We start from the raw sequence: 16,599 nt of genomic DNA on the forward strand, positions 1-16,599 counted from the left end.
CTCCATCCCTCCGTCTCTCTCTCTCCATCCCTCTGTCTCCGTCTCTCTCTCTCTCTCCATCCCTCTGTCTCTCCATCCCTCCGTCTCTCTCTCTCTCCATCCCTCTGTCTCTCCATCCCTCCGTCTCTGTCTCTCCATCTCTCTCCATCCCTTTGTCTCTCTCTCTCCTTCTCTGCCTTTCTCTCTGTTTTACAATTGTAAAGCTATTATGGATGCAGGATGTCTCTCTTAAAGGCAGGGTCGGTAATTGTGTAGAGGCACACTTTTTGTCATATTTGCTATGCATAAGCTCTACTCTCTATCTCCCTCTACTCTCTCTCCCTCCCTCTCGTTCTGTCGGTTCTGTCTCTCCTCCCTCTCTCTCTTTTGCCTCTCTCTGACTCTGTGTCTCTCCACTCCCCCCCCCCCCTCTCTTTCCTCTCACAGCAACTGAACCACCCTAACGTGATTAAGTACCACGCGTCGTTCATCGAGGAGAACGAGCTGAACATCGTGCTGGAGCTGGCTGACGCAGGAGACCTCTCCCGGATGATCAAGGTGAGGTCCTTCCTCTCCCCTCCTTTCCTCTCTCCTCCCCTCCCTCCCTCCCTTCCTCCCCTCCACTCCACTCCCCTCCCAGGTTTAGATGAGGCAGTGTGGGGTGTCTGGACACAGCTCTCCAGGCTGCTGTTCAGCACCTCTCCGTCCACGCCACACAGCAAATTAGGAAAGGCGAAGATTAGTGGTACGAGACATTAAACATGGCAGGCCGCAGACACACACACACGCATGCAGGATCACACTGTACACACACTTGTGGGGATCTGACACACACACAAACGCTGAGGAGAGATCCGACAGGGCAGGTTCGGAGGCGTCGTAGTGGAGCGCCAGGGGTTGGTGTGAGTGAAACTGCGGAGGACGCTGGGAAGATTCAGACTGTGTCAGCTTCTCATGTTTACACACACACCTCACAGACACACACACACCTCACAGACACACACACACACCTCACAGACACACACACACACACACACCTCACACACACACCTCACAGACACACACACACACCTCACACACATACCTCACAGACACACACACCTCACACACACACACACACACACACACCACCTGCTCTGCTCCCCATCACTCCCCTCATGCTCCTGTATAAATGATTTGTTTTTCCTAATTAAACAGTGCCTGTCCAAAGTACACACCAGGATCCACCCCCCACTCACTCACACACACACACACACACACACACCCTGCCTGTGTTATGAAGTAAATACACCCTTACAACGCAGCATATGTAAAACAGAACCACCCAGTGCATGAATTTAACATTTTTTATTCTACTTGATTCCCCCACCCCCCCCCACCCCTCTTTTCTCTGCTTCTCCCCCCCCCCCCCTCCCATCTACCTCCCTGATCATCTCAGAATTCAGATGAATCTAATGGTCCTTGATCTGCATGCACTTACAGAATATTGCATGTGCAGTGTTTGGTTGAAAGGGGGTGGGGGTGGGGGGGTCGACGTGCTCCCCCGTTGACATCAAACACTCCTCTGATATGGAAATGGGAGGGCAAGAGAAGAATGGCTCCACTTGGAGGCTTTGTTTGGATGTGGGCCAAGGTCTGTCCCTCTCCTTCTCTGCCTTGCCCCTCTCTCTCTTTCTCTCTCTCTCTCTCTCTCTCTCTCTCTCTCTCTCTCTCTCTCTCTCTCTCTCTCTCTCTCTCTCTCTCTCTCTCTCTCTCTCTCTCTCTCCTCTCTCTCCTTCTCCCTCTCTCCTTCTCTTTCTGCCTCGCTCCTCCCTCTCTCTCTCTCTCTCTCTCTCTCTCTCTCTCTCTCTCTCTCTCTCTCTCTCTCTCTCTCTCTCTCTCATTCTCTCCCTGTCTCTCCTTCTCTCTCTCTCCTCTCTTTAATTCTCCCTCTCTCATTCTCTCTCGTCTCGCTCCTCTCTCTCTCCTCTCTCCTTCTCCCTCTCTCTCTCGTCTCGCTCCTCTCTCCTTCTCCCCCTCTCCTTCTCTCTCGTCTCGCTCCTCTCTCTCTCCTCTCTCCTTCTCTCTCTCTCATTCTCCCTCTCTCCTTCTCCCTCTCTCCTTCTCTCTCGTCTTGCTCCTCTCTCTCCTTCTCTCCCTGTTTCTCTGACCCTCTATTCTCCATCTGTTTTTCTCACTGACTGCAAGCAAGACCAAAGCTACAGTATGTTTCACTGTTATCACCTTTATCGCTTTATCCAAACCAATAGCTGCCCATCCATCCCTCATCCTTCCATCCTTCCATCCATCCTCTGTTCTGGTTTGTCCTAGGAAAAGGCAGAATGAGGGGGCAGAATGAAGGGGGCAGAATGAGGGGGCAGAATGAAGGGGCAGGATGAGGGGGCAGTTTATTTAGAAGCCCCTCTTGTACAAGGGCCCCCCCAAACAGCTGAAGCGACCAGAGTTGAAAATGGGTGATTTTTCTCCAGGACGGGTGGAGGGGGGGGGGGGGGGAGGTTTAACAAAGAGAGCTATATGCCAGATGTGAACGTTTTAGAAAATAACCACAAATACTTTTCCCTGGGCCTGAGAATGCATGTGCTTTCCATTGCAGTCTGGTGTAAAGTAGAAGGAGCCTGGTTAGGAGAGGTTATGGAGAGAGAGAGAGAGGCCTGCATCACATTAACGTTGGAGTTATAGCCATGCTGAGGGACATGAGAGGGGCCTAGGCTCTCACACACACACACACGCACACACATATACTCTCTCACACACACACACACACACACACACACACACACACACACACACACACACACACACACACACACACACACACATATACTCACTCACACGCACACACACACACTCCACCACAACTACCTCAAAGGGCAATGAAAAGTGTATCCTGGCTGCATCAGCATGTCTAGTGTCCTGTGTGTAGAGAGGCTAGCGTTTATCCTAGGATGGAGAATGGGTCGAATTTTACAGTGATGTAACTTATTGACTTGTCATGTCAAGGTCGTGTCAAACAACTGCTTATTTATTCGGTTTGTGCTGTGTGCGTGTTTTTTCTGCTTGTGTGTGTGTGTGTGTGTACTGTATGTGCTGTGTGTGTGTGTGTACCGTATGTGCTATGTGTGTGTGTACTGTGTGTGTGTGTGTGTGTGTACTGTATGTGCTGTGTGTGTGTGTTGCAGCACTTTAAGAAGCAGAGGAGGCTGATTCCAGAGAGGACAGTGTGGAAGTACTTTGTCCAGCTGTGCAGCGCGCTGGAGCACATGCACTCTCGCAGAGTCATGCACCGAGGTGATGAGTCACACCTCACTTCCTCATCTACTGTACTCTACTGTACTCTACTGTATTATCTAATCTACTGTGCTGTACTAATGACTATAATTTAATGTATAAAAATGTATTCACTTATATATGAGATACCTCTCCTATATCTTCTATCTCTGGTCTCTCCTGTATGTGTCTACTTTGTCCTGTCTCCTTCCTGTCTCTCCTGTATGTGTCTACTTCGTCCTGTCTCTCCTGTATGTGTCTACTTCCTCCTGTCTCCTTCCTGTCTCTCCTGAATGTGTCTACTTCCTCCTGTCTCCTTCCTGTCTGTCCTGAATGTGTCTACTTCCTCCTGTCTCCTTCCTGTCTCTCCTGAATGTGTCTACTTCCTCCTGTCTCCTTCCTGTCTCTCCTGAATGTGTCTACTTCCTCCTGTCTCCTTCCTGTCTGCCCTGCCTCAGATATCAAGCCTGCCAACGTGTTCATCACGGCGACAGGAGTGGTGAAGCTGGGAGACCTGGGTCTGGGCCGCTTCTTCAGCTCCAAGACCACCGCCGCACACTCCCTAGGTACACACACACACACACACACACCTGCACACACTCACACCTACACACATACACCCTTACACACACACTCCCTAGGTACACACATACACACACCTACACACACACACCCTTACACACACACACACACACACTCCATAGGTACGCACACATACACACCTACACACACACCTACACTCAAACTCTCACACCTACATACATACACCTACACACACACACACACTCCATAGGTACACACACACACCTACACATTTACACGCACACACTCACACCTACACTCACACGCACACACTCACACCTACACACATACGCCTACACACACACACACACTCCCTAGGTAATTAGGGACTCCCGTCTCACACACACACACACACACACACACACACACAGTCCTAGGTAAGCAGGAACTCACACACACTCACACAACCCGCCATGCACTCCTTAGGTAAGCATGGACTCTCCGACACACGCAACATATGTGCCTCTACCCAGTGCCCTGTAATCAGTGGTAGTTGGATGTGTTTCATTAGAACCAGGTGTCAGTGATCAGACTGCAGGGCCAGACCTGTCACCCCCGGGCCCATCGCTGCCCAGCACTACCTGACCCCTGACCCTGACACAGGTGACGTCTGGACGGAACACGTCAGTCCTCGCTCCGCCCGTCCACACCCGGGCCTCGTTGGGGCCGAGGCCCCTAAAGCCCACCAGGGTGCTGTGTGTGTGTGTCATAGGATGTGTCACAGGACACTGGCACGCAAGCCCCTGCCCTGCCAGGCGTCCAGGTGATATATGAGCCCATGCTGTAGGAATGTGCAGGGCGTGCTGTATGTTCCGCCGTCGGCAGGAAGTCAAGTCCTTTCTGCCCGCTCCTGCTGTGCTGCAGGCAGGAAGTGAGCCGGGGGGGGGGGGGGGATGCTCCGCCCGCACGGGGACGACCTGGGGTTTAAAACGCACTCCCAGTCTTTACAGTTGCTTAACTGCCTGTCCCTGCTCACGTTTATGGTCCCCTCCATTGTAAATGTCTCCACAGTGCGCTGTCTCCTCTGAGGAGTTATGCCGCTTTTTACCCAGTCGAACGTTTGCCATCAGAGTGGGATTTTGTCACACCCAACAAATGGCCCTTGATTGATTTAACAATCTGCAAGCCATTTTTACTAACCTGTGTTGGTTCCGTAGATGATATGTGTATACAATTGCTGCTGTTGTGTGTTCTTACTGAAGTTTAAAGGAGAAAGGGCTTTGGGTGTGCAGAGAGTTTTGCACAGTGAGTTGCAGGCCAAACTCTAAATCACACTTAATTAAATGTTAATGCTAAGTGTTTGGATAAACATAAGCCTTGGCAGGCAGAGAGAGACAGGAGAGGAGGGTGAGACAGGGGAGGAGGGTGAGACGGGGGAGGAGGGTGAGACGGGGGAGGAGGGTGAGACGGGGGAGGAGGGTGAGACGGGGGAGGAGGGTGAGACGGGAGAGGAGGCTGAGACGGGGGAGGAGGGTGAGACGGGGGAGGAGGGTGAGACGGGAGGAGGAGGGTGAGACGGGAGAGGAGGGTGAGACGGGGGAGGAGGGTGAGACGGGGGAGGAGGGTGAGACGGGGAGGAGGGTGAGACGGGAGAGGAGGGTGAGACGGGGGAGGAGGGTGAGACGGGAGAGGAGGGTGAGACGGGGGAGGAGGGTGAGACGGGAGGAGGAGGGTGAGACGGGAGAGGAGGGTGAGACGGGGGAGGAGGGTGAGACGGGGGAGGAGGGTGAGACAGGGAGGAGGGTGAGACGGGAGAGGAGGGTGAGACGGGGGAGGAGGGTGAGACGGGAGAGGAGGGTGAGACGGGGGAGGAGGGTGAGACTGCTCATTAAAAGTTGAGACTACAGCGCCCTCTCCAGGTCAGCAGAGAGCATGCACCAGATGCCAGACTGAGATAGCCTGCTGGTCTCCCAGACAGGAATCACTGATCTCTCTGTGACTGGACAGGAGAGGGAGAGACCACAACCTCACTACTTTAACCAACCACAGTGGTTCAAGATCTGATATAGGGCTCTTCCCAGCTCTGTGAAGAGAGTGTGTGTGTGTGTGTTCCAGATTTATGTGCAGGGATCAGAGGGAGTGTGTGTGTGTGTGGGGACCCTGCTGGGTAAAGCTGCCAGGGTCCTCTATGAAAGATCCCCCATGAACACACACAGAACGGGCTCCCACAATGCACTGCCTCCGATTTACACTAGAACTCACCTCACCTCTCTCTTCCTGCATCCCTCTCTCTTCCTGCATCCCTCTCTCTTCCTCCATTCCTCTCTCTTCCTGCATCCCTCTCTCTTCCTGCATCCCTCTCTCTTCCTGCATCCCTCTCTCTTCCTGCATCCCTCTCTCTTCCTGCATCCCTCTCGCTTTCTGCTCCTCCGCCCCCCTGCTGTCTCCCCCTTTAGTGTTCCTTCTGCCTTTCCTCTCTCTCTCTCTCTCTCTCTCTCTCTCTCTCTCTCTCTCTCTCTCTCTCTCTCCTCTCTCTCTCTCTCTCTCTCTCTGTCTGTCTACCTCACTGTCTACCCATCTGTCTCTCTCACATATTTCTGCCTCGGTTTTCCACCATCCCCCTCTTTGCTCCCCCTCTCTCTGCTCCCCATCTCTTCGCTCCCCCCTCCCTCTCTCTCTCTCTCTTTCTCTCTCTCTCTCTCTTCAACTCGCCACTGTCCATCCTCGCTTCCTCTCCCCTCCTCACCCCCCCGTTCCCTTCCACCCCTCCCTTCTGCTCTCTTTCCATCTCCCCTTTTTTTCTGTCGTGCTCTCTTTCTCTGCATGGGAGCGGTTCTGTGTGTGTGTGTGCGTGCACTGTCTGTGTGTGTGTGTGTGTGTGTGTGTGTGAGAGAGAGTCTGACAGTTTGGGGCGGTAATGAGCCAAACCACCCCAGTAGAACAGGGAGGTGCAGGCTGGATGGAGGTCCAGGCACAGCGCCTGTCAGCTCCCACCCTTTCAACTCAGACTCAGCAGCCTGCAGACACGCACACACACGCACAGTACGCACACACAGACACACACACTCTGTACACACAGACACACACAGAACCGTACACACGCACACTGTGTACACACACACACGCAGTACGCACATACACACAGACACACACAGAACCGTACGCACACACACACAGTATGCACACGCACAGTCCTGACACACACACACACACACCACAGAGCAGCCTCCGCTCTCTGCGTTCACAGCCAGCGGCTTCTTCCCCTTTAAAGGAAGGGGAGGGAGGGTGAGGAGGGGTGTGGGGGGTGAGGCTAGGTGCAGCGGGTTGTGTGCGTGTAGGGGGGGTGGGGTGGGGTGGGGGGTAGTGGAAGGGTGAGGGGGGGTTAAGAGACAAGAACAAAAGAGGATCAGTGAGCAGAATATCAACGTACATCCTGATTAAATCAGCAACTACTATGTTCCATTGGCAGGATATATTTTTGCAATTAACACCTGAAATTAGAGTGGTGTTAATGATGTTAAGCAGCCTGTTTTAGAGGGGAGGAGGGATGGGGGGGTGGAGGGAGGGAGGGAGGGAGAGAGAGGGTGGAAGAGACCGGGGGAGGAAAAAGGGGGATTCAGAACAGAGTGTTGCTATGGGCTGGAGATGCTGGGAGGCCAGGGATGATAGAGGGAGAGATGAAGGGAGGAAGTGGGGAAGGGTAGCGAGCCAGACAGGGAGAGGAGACAGGGTGGAGGGCGAGGGAAAGGTCTCTTTCATTCTTCTCTCTCTCTCTCTCTCTCTCTCTCTCTCTCTCTCTCTCTCTCTCTCTCTCTCTCTCTCTCTCTCTCTCTCTTCTCTCTCTTTCTCTCTTTCTCTCTCTTTCTCTCTCTTTCTCTCTCTCTCCCCCTCTCTCTCTCTCTCTCTCCCCCTCTCCCTCTTTCTCTTCCTCCCTTTCTCACCTGCAGTTTTCTCTCCAGCTTCTCCTCCCCCTCCTCCTCCCCCTTCTTCATTCCTCCTCCTTCCCTTCCTCTCCCCCCCCCCTCCTCCCTCTCTTCACTGTGTTGTTAATTAGGATACCATAGAGAATATACAGGATGGCGCCACACATTCCTCCCATACATCGCCATGACAAGATCACCCTCCTCTTCTCCCTGAGAATGCACTGTTGTCATAACGATTCGTAATAATGGAAATCAATCCCAACATGACTTTCAATTTATTTGCATGAATAAGTAATGTGCCCTTAATTGACTATGCTGATGGCGGGAGCCATGCAGTCCTGCTCTTTCATGCCGCTATTAGCATACGAGAGAAGGGCTCTTTTTATCATCTAATAATGGATGTTAGGGGACGCTGTTTAAACAGCACCAGGAGACCTTAGCATTTGCACAAACTACCGATGTGATGACCAATTAAAACCAGAGAGCTCTCCCCCGCTCTCTCTCTCTCTCTCTCTCTCTCTCTCTCTCTCTCTCTCTCTCTCTCTCTCTCTCTCTCTCTCTTGGTCGTTCTCTTTCTCTCATTCTGTCCTTCCCCCCCCCCCTTTCTCTCCATTTCGGTTGTTTTCTCTCTCTATCTTTCTCTTGCTTTCTTTCATCATTTGTTTCTCAGCTGGAAAGCTCCTTATTTTTGGAATTATAGGTCATACTTCATTATTCAAGCCCCTCACATTTAAAATAAAGAAATGTTCAATTTAAACCCACACAGAAGTATAACATGTTCACTTTCATATCCGTAGCAATATACCTAAATTATCCTATCTTCCCTCTTACAGTTATATCATCTGTAATTAGGTGTGCATTGTATTCCGGGATAAATGTCAACTTGTTAAAGCACCAATTGCCTCGCTTTGATGTGTGTATTTGTGTGTGTGTGCGTGTGTGTGTGTGTGTGTGTGCGCCTGTGTGTCTATCATCCTCTTCTCGGCTCTCTCCAGTTGAGAGCTGGTCTCTCCCACTCAGTAGAACCCAGCTGTTTGGAGCTTTGAGCTTCACAAACCCTGAATGGACCGCTCCTCTCCTCCCTCGCTGTCTCACACACTCACTTTTACTCCTGGTATAGGAACACAATTGACTAATGTCTGTGTCTCTCTCTCTCTCCCTCTGTCTCTCTGCCCCCCCCACCCCATCTCTCTCTGTGTGTCTCTGTTCCCTCCCTCTCTCTCTCTCTCTCTCTCTCTCTCTCTCTCTCTCTCTCTCTCTCTCTCTCTCTCTCTCTCTCTCTCTCTCTCTTTCCCTGCTCTGTGTTCCAGTGGGCACACCCTACTACATGTCCCCAGAGAGGATACACGAAAATGGATACAACTTCAAATCTGACATCTGGTCGCTAGGATGCCTGCTGTACGAGGTAACGTATGGAAGAATAAACACTGTAGTCTCTCATCACATACACACACACACACATCACAAGGACACGCGCACACACACACACACTACATCTCGCATGAGTGAATACATACTTTGCAAACACACATCATTTCTTCATCACACTTGAGTTTCAACCCCCCCCCCACCCACACACACACACCCCCCCCCCCACCCCCCCAGTGCCCCAGCGTATTTGGGATGACGGCAGGGCTCTGTGTTTTTATGAGGTAAACGGTCAGGGGGGGCACCTGTTGTGTGTTTGAAGTTTGCAGGGAAAATGAGAGTGACGTTTCCATGTGTTTCAGATAACCCGGAGAGCCATGTAGAGCAGGGAGACTGACTAGACTGATTAGACTCCAGCAGAACACATCCACCCTGCTAGACCACACTGGAGCCAGGCCAACACACACACACACAGTCACAGTCACCACTCATGGTCGCTGTCGCATACACACTCTGTCACACACATTGACACACACTCGCGATCACAAACCAACTCACATTCATCCAGACAGACAGACACCAACACACACACACACACACACCCTTTCACACGTTATTAGAGACCCCAGGATAGACACATTGTTAGCCAGGCGCCCACTCTCATAGTCACCCCAGAGAGGTGCTGCGTTTTGGGGGATCAACCCACTAGTGTCTAAACCTCCCAAAACGCCCGAGGCACGGGGAGAGGGTGGGAGGGAGGTTGCGAGACAGGGAGGGAGGGGGATAGGGAGAGAGAGAAAGAAAGAGGTAGGGAGGGAGGGAGGGCGGGAGCGTGAAAAGAGAAAGGAGAGAAATAGCGGGGCGTCCAGGTCACGGTTGCTGGGCGACTGCAGCTTGTGGCGCTAATTAGTCCCCCACAATGCATTGGTGTGGCGGTGAGTGTTGGTCGGCTGGCAGCGGTTTGGAGCTGAGGGTCGGAGAACTACGGCACATATACTGGGGGGCGGGGGCGGGGGGCAGTGATCTCTTAAAGCTTTGTAGAAGATGACCGCCAAGCGAAGACCAAACCTGGGGGTGGATAGAGGGGTGGGGGTTGAAGAACGAAGAACCACACATCGCTGCATTCCTCTTTCTCTTTGAATTAGCTCCACATCCTCCACGCGTTATTGTGGGACTGTGTGGTAGGGTGTGTGAGTGTGTGTGTGTGTGTGTGAGTGTGTGTGTGTGTGTGTGTGTGTGTGTGTGTGTGCGTGGCTCCTCCTTGAACCCTGCATCAGGTATCCACCTTCACACGTACACCCCTGCTCCTGTTGGCTCACATTGATCCCTTTCTACTCATCTATGATGTGTGTGTGTGTGGGGTGGGGGTGGGGGGGGGTCGGTTACAAGTGTTTGCAACGGCCTGGTTTCAAGGAGCATGAATATTTCAGCGACGTGCCTGGGGGGGGGGAGCAGGGGGGGGGGGCAGGGGGTATCCCATCAATACCTGTGCATTGTCTCTCCACGCGTTGCTCTCCCATTCCGTTTGATGGTGGTCTCTCTCCGTCCGCCCTCGTTACGTCACCTGACCCTGACTTCCTCGCCGGCCAGGCGGCGCGAGGCCCCTGGTTGCCGGGGTCGCTTCCCGCGGCGACGCCAGGGCACGGCACCGCAGGCCGCACACTCTCGATAGCACGCCCGATCGATTCCCCCGCCGCCCCACCGCCCGCCCTCGGTCAGGTCCACCTCATATTAGCATTATCGACACACACTCTTACACACACACACACACACACATTCAAACACATACACAGATGTAAACATTTGGACACACACCCCCACTTACACACACACACACAAACACACACACACACACACAGAGAGGCCTAAGAGGAAAACGACAGTGGAGGTTATAGGGACAGAGGGACAGAGGCCTGCGCTCACTAACGACCCCTGAGCTCTCATTGGTTGATTCATGTATGAGCGTTTCATTAAAGCATCCAATCAAGGAGCAGCCAGTGGATTAGGCAGTGGTGCTTGTCTTTCGCGCGCTGCGCGCGCGTGTGTGTGTGTGTGTGTGTGTGCGTACGACGGAAAGAGGGATGAAGAGAGAGGAGGAACAGCCATTGACCACTATTGACATTCATAGGGGGCAACCGGAGAAGCGGAGATCAATATTGATCGTCGGTGATAGAGGAAGCTGTGTTCCCCTGCTCCTTTCCTGCATCACCACCACCTTCCTGCGGACAGGGGGAGGGGGGGGGAGGAGTGATGGGGAGGAGAGCGAGGGGGAGAGAGGGTGGAGCGATGCGGGGGGGAAAGAGAGGGGGAGACGGTGGGGGGGGGGGGAGTTCCTCCACACAGCCAGGCTGCTGGAGCCCACAGTGAATACAGACAGAAGGTATAGGCTCTGAGCTGTGTGTGTGTGTGCGTGTACATGCTACCAGCGATCCAGGCCCCCTCAGACAGACAGCAGCCATGCGTGTTCAGATGATGCCCCTGGAATACCAATGAGCACACACACACCAGGGCCCTGGAGGTCAGGTAGCCAGTCAATCATCTTGCCCGTTGCGACGCTGTACAGCTTGAATGAGGCAGATAGTGTGTGTGTGCGCAGGGGCAGTGGGCAGCTGTCAGGACTAGGAGCAGCAGGCACTAATGAACCAGATGAATATTGCAAAAACTCCCAAATACAAACAGGACAGTTGACATTTTTCATCTGTCAGAAGCAGAAGATGCATGAAAATACAACAGTCCTTGTTGAACCCTTTGCTGGGTACAGCTGCTGTCTCTGCCCCCCCCCCTCTCCTCACCTCCCCACACCGCACACACACACACACACCACCACACGCAGACATTACTCTAGAGAATACATGCTGGAACCCCCAACCTACTCCCCCCCCCCACACACACACACTTAAACACACACACACACACACTGTACTTAGAGTACAGTTCCATTCAGACATATGGCCGTGCCGTCCTCCCGTGTGTGTCTGTGGTGTCCCAGCTCTCACCCAAGACCTGGGTGGGGGATTCTGGGATACTGGAGGTTTATCTTTGTCATCTTCCTCCCCCCCACCCCCCGTCCTCCTCTTCCTTATTTGTAGGCTACATGTGTATTTAAGACCTGGTCCCTTCAAACACAGCAGCATTAACTCAGAGCTTAGACACATACTATCACTTACAGTGGAACATCATTACGCGCGCGCGCAGTGTCGTCGTCGCGGTAACTAATGGTGGTCTGGGAGCGGCGTCCCACTGAGAGACCCCCGCCATCATCCTTACTCCTCATTGGTCGGTGTGACAGGGCGGCTCTGTGTCGTGACAAGTAGGAATATCTGTGTGTCTATCCTCGCCCTCCAGTCTAGTACCGCACACACACACACAATAACATACACACACACAGACACATACGACACAAGGGATGGCAGGATAAACCGATTCACACTGGTGCACCGGCATAAAAGTTCACGATGTGATTTTCCCGTGTGCAACAGGATACAGTTTGGGATGAGCTTGTTTCGGAAGGTGCAGTAGGAGGAGGGGGGCGGGGGGGGGGGGGGGGTCCTGGTTCCACACAGGCGACCATGTTGTCTGGAGCTGTGGCGACCACACAGGCGACCATGTTGTCTGGAGCCGTGGCGACCACACAGGCGACCATGTTGTCTGGAGCCGTGGCGACCACACAGGCGACCATGTTGTCTGGAGCCGTGGCGACCACACAGGCGACCATGTTGTCTGGAGCCGTGGCGACCACACAGGCGACCATGTTGTCTGGAGCCGTGGCGACCACACAGGCGACCATGTTGTCTGGAGCCGTGGCGACCACACAGGCGACCATGTTGTCTGGAGCCGTGGCGACCACACAGGCGACCATGTTGTCTGGAGCCGTGGCGACCACACAGGCGACCATGTTGTTTGGAGCCGTGTGCGAGAGAGGCTGGAGCAGCTGCCTGGGACGCCCACCTCTGGATACTGAGCGTGATGATCGTTGCTAAGCAACCTCCAGCTGCTTGATTAAACGCTTGTTAATGACCAACATGGCACAAGGGAGAGCAGGCGAGGGAGGAAGGGAGGGAGGGAGATGAAGAGAGAGATAGAGAGAACATCTGGAGGTAAGCTGGTAACCCCCAGTCACCATGACTGTCTGTGGTATCTGTTCCACACCAAGAAGAGAACCCCCCCCCCATCTCCACACTGCAGCCCCCCCCCCCCCCCCAAACACACACACACACACACTGTCTCAGGCTGCCTGCATTTCTTTCCCAGAGAAAATCTCGTTGCTCACTGCTCCAGCAAACTGAGACATTCTCCCTCCCTACTCCTCCCTCTCTTTCTCTCTCTACCTCTCTTTATCGCCGTCTCTCCCCCTCTCCCTCTCATCACTACGTTATAATAGAGGCAGCAGCGGAGGAAAACAAACAAGCATAGCGTAAAGAAGAAACTTTCACAGCTTCTATGTTTTGGTTGAGTGGGATTGCAAACCACCACTTATCCTCCACAGCCACACACACACACACACACACACACACAAAGTAACATGTCTCTCTCTCTCTCTCTCTCTCTCTCTCTCTCTCTCTCAGATGGCAGCCCTACAGAGTCCGTTCTACGGGGACAAGATGAACCTGTACTCCTTGTGTAAAAAGATCGAACAGTGTGACTACCCCCCTCTACCCTCTGATCACTACTCTGAGGAGGTAGGTCTGCCCTGCCCACACTCACCCTCCTCCCACCGACACTCCTCCCCCCCCAACACTCACCCTGCCCCCCCACACTCCCCCCCCCCGACACACACACACACCCCAAAGTATAAGTACGCTACAAGAAGTTACAAATGTTTAGTACCTACAGGAAGAGAAACGACAGGACGGGACACACGTTCAAAGAGAAACGACAGGAAGGTTTACGTTTTTTAAAAAGTGACGACAGGAAGCGCCCAGCGTTTTCAAACGTAACTGCAAGGGACACGTTGTGTAACTCGGCCTCTGCTGGCGTGTCGGTGAGTCGTGGCTGCCTGGGAGGGCGGGGCTGCCGGGTGGACGTCCCGACGCACAGCGTGCTCCAGCGTGTGTGGACGCTCCCCGCCGCTCCTCAGGGGGCCACGGGTCCACTGGCTGCTCAGCTGCTGGAGTCTCTCTCACGGCCTCTAGCCCAAACACGGAGCTCCTGGACATCAGCCACACACCTGCTCTCTCCATCAGTAATCCCGGGCCGCTTTACGAGGCTAATTGCCGCAGGCCCCTGGCACCCTGTGTGCGCGTGCGTGTGTGCATGCGCGCCTGCCTGCCTGCTTGTGTGTGCGCGCTTGTATATGTGTTGGTGGCCTGTGCTTTTGTGTGTGTGTGCTTGTGTGTGTGTGTGTGCTTGTGTGTGTGTGTGTGTTCTGTATCGCCCCCAGTATCACCCCCATCCAGGTGAGAGAAAGAAAGAGAGAGGGAGCGATGGAGTTGGGGTGCGCCGCCAGCGTCTGTCTGGATGTAAACAATCCTCCTGAAGGATCTGCTGCAAACTGTCATCTGCTCATCTTTGTTGTGTCATTTACCTTCCCCCCCCCTCCCCCCACCTCCCCCACTCTACCCCCCCTCCTCCCATCTCCCACCTCCCCCACTCTACCCCCACTCTACCCCCCCTCCTCCCATCTCCCACCTCCCCCACTCTACCCCCACTCTACCCCCCCTCCTCCCATCTCCATCTCCCCCACTCTACCCCCCCTCCTCCCACCTCCCCAACTCTACCCCCCCTCCTCCCATCTCCCCCACTCTACCCCCCCTCCTCCCATCTCCCACCTCCCCCACTCTACCCCCCCTCCTCCCACCTCCCCCACTCTACCCCCCCTCCTCCCATCTCCCCCACTCTACCCCCCCTCCTCCCATCTCCCATCTCCCCACTCTACCCCCCCTCCTCCCATCTCCCATCTCCCCCACTCTACCCCCCCTCCTCCCCACCGTCCCCCACTCTACCCCCCCTCCTCCCACCTCCCCCACTCTACCCCCCCTCCTCCCATCTCCACCTCCCCCACTCTACCCCCCCCTCCTCCCACCTCCCCCACTCTACCCCCCCCTCCTCCCATCTCCACCTCCCCCACTCTATACCCCCCCTCCTCCCACCTCCCCCCACTCTACCCCCTCTCCTCCCACCTCCCCCACTCTACCCCCCCTCCTCCCATCTCCCCCACTCTACCCTCCCACCTCCCCCACTCTACCCCCCCTCCTCCCACCTCCCCCCCTCCTCCCATCTCCATCTCCCCCACTCTACCCCCCCCTCCTCCCATCTCCACCTCCCCCACTCTACCCCCCCTTCTCCCACCTCCCCCACTCTACCCCCCCTCCTCCCACCTCCACCTCCCCCACTCTACCCCCTGCCTCCTCCCCCCTCTCTCTCTCTCTCTCTCTCTCTCTCTCTCTCTCTCTCTCTCTCTCTCTCTCTCTCTCTCTCTCTCTCTCCATTCTGCAGGACTAATTCTCAGACTGGTTGCATTTGCATCTCCCTTTATTTCTCGCTTTCACACACACTCACACACAGACGCTCGCCGAGCCCAGCGCCACGCAACAGCAGCCAGGAAGTCGGCAGGCGGTTACCATAGCGACCCCCGCTCTGAAAATCTTTCCTTTCCATCTTTCTTTTTTTTGTTCTTCTTCTGTCTTTTTTTTTTTTAATGATGGCGGTCGCTGTTCCGCCTCCGAACCTGTCTGTCTATCTGCTCCAATCAGGCGCTCTGCTCGGCTTCAAGTAGAAACGCTGCCTCCGAGAGGAATCTCTGCGTTTGTGTGCGTGTGTGTGTGTGTGTCATTTTAAAAGTGTGTGCTGGTGTTCGTCTGTGTGCATGTCTATTTGCGTGTGACTGTGTGTGTGTGAAAAGTCTATTCACAAGGCCATAAGACAGTAGGCATAGCCTACTATTACCCAGCATGACTGCTTTGTTTAAGTATGCTACATGTTGCCTGTTACTCAGGTTGTGGAAGTGTGTTGGTCCAGGTTCTCTTTACCACAACAATGCCCCAGACCCAGCCTGTCTGTCTAGGCTTTAGTGTGAAGCACAGGACTGTCCCCGCTGTTCATGTCTTGGATGTCAGGATTGAGGAAGGCTCCCCCCCTACCAAACACACTAACCCTGAACCGCTCACTCTGCCCCCCCAACACACTCCCCCTGCCCTCCCCAACACACTCCCCCTGCCCCCCCAACACACTCCGCTGCCCCCCCAACACACTCCCCTGCCCCCCCCAACACACTCCCCCTGCCCCCCCAACACACTCCCCTGCCCCCCCAACACACTCCCCTGCCCCCCCAACACACTCCCCCTGCCCCCCAACACACTCCCCTGCCCCCCCAACACACTCCCCTGCCCCCCCAACACACTCCGCTGCCCCCCCAACACACTCCCCTGCCCCCCCCAACACACTCCCCTGCCCCCCCAACACACTCCCCCTGCCCCCCAACACACTCCCCCTGCCCCCCAACACGCTCCCCCTGCCCCCCCAACACGCTCCCCCTACCCCCCAACACACTCCCCCTGCCCCCCCAACACGCTCCCCCTACCCCCCCAACACGCTCCCCCTG

General features: G+C 54.6%; 1 protein-coding gene across 1 annotated transcript in view; it reads left to right on the forward strand.

The window, feature by feature from the left end:
* nek7 (NIMA-related kinase 7) overlaps positions 1-16,599 on the forward strand; it is a 43,793-nt gene that overhangs the window by 24,455 nt on the left and 2,739 nt on the right. The window contains exons 5-9 of the mRNA XM_062452558.1: positions 427-537; positions 3,159-3,267; positions 3,705-3,812; positions 9,002-9,096; positions 13,625-13,738. Coding sequence (XP_062308542.1) covers positions 427-537; positions 3,159-3,267; positions 3,705-3,812; positions 9,002-9,096; positions 13,625-13,738 — 537 coding nt within the window. The remainder of the gene's footprint in view (positions 1-426; positions 538-3,158; positions 3,268-3,704; positions 3,813-9,001; positions 9,097-13,624; positions 13,739-16,599) is intronic.

This window comes from Osmerus eperlanus, chromosome 26 (genome assembly GCF_963692335.1).
Source record: "Osmerus eperlanus chromosome 26, fOsmEpe2.1, whole genome shotgun sequence".
In the NCBI taxonomy this organism is placed as follows: Eukaryota; Metazoa; Chordata; class Actinopteri; order Osmeriformes; family Osmeridae; genus Osmerus; species Osmerus eperlanus.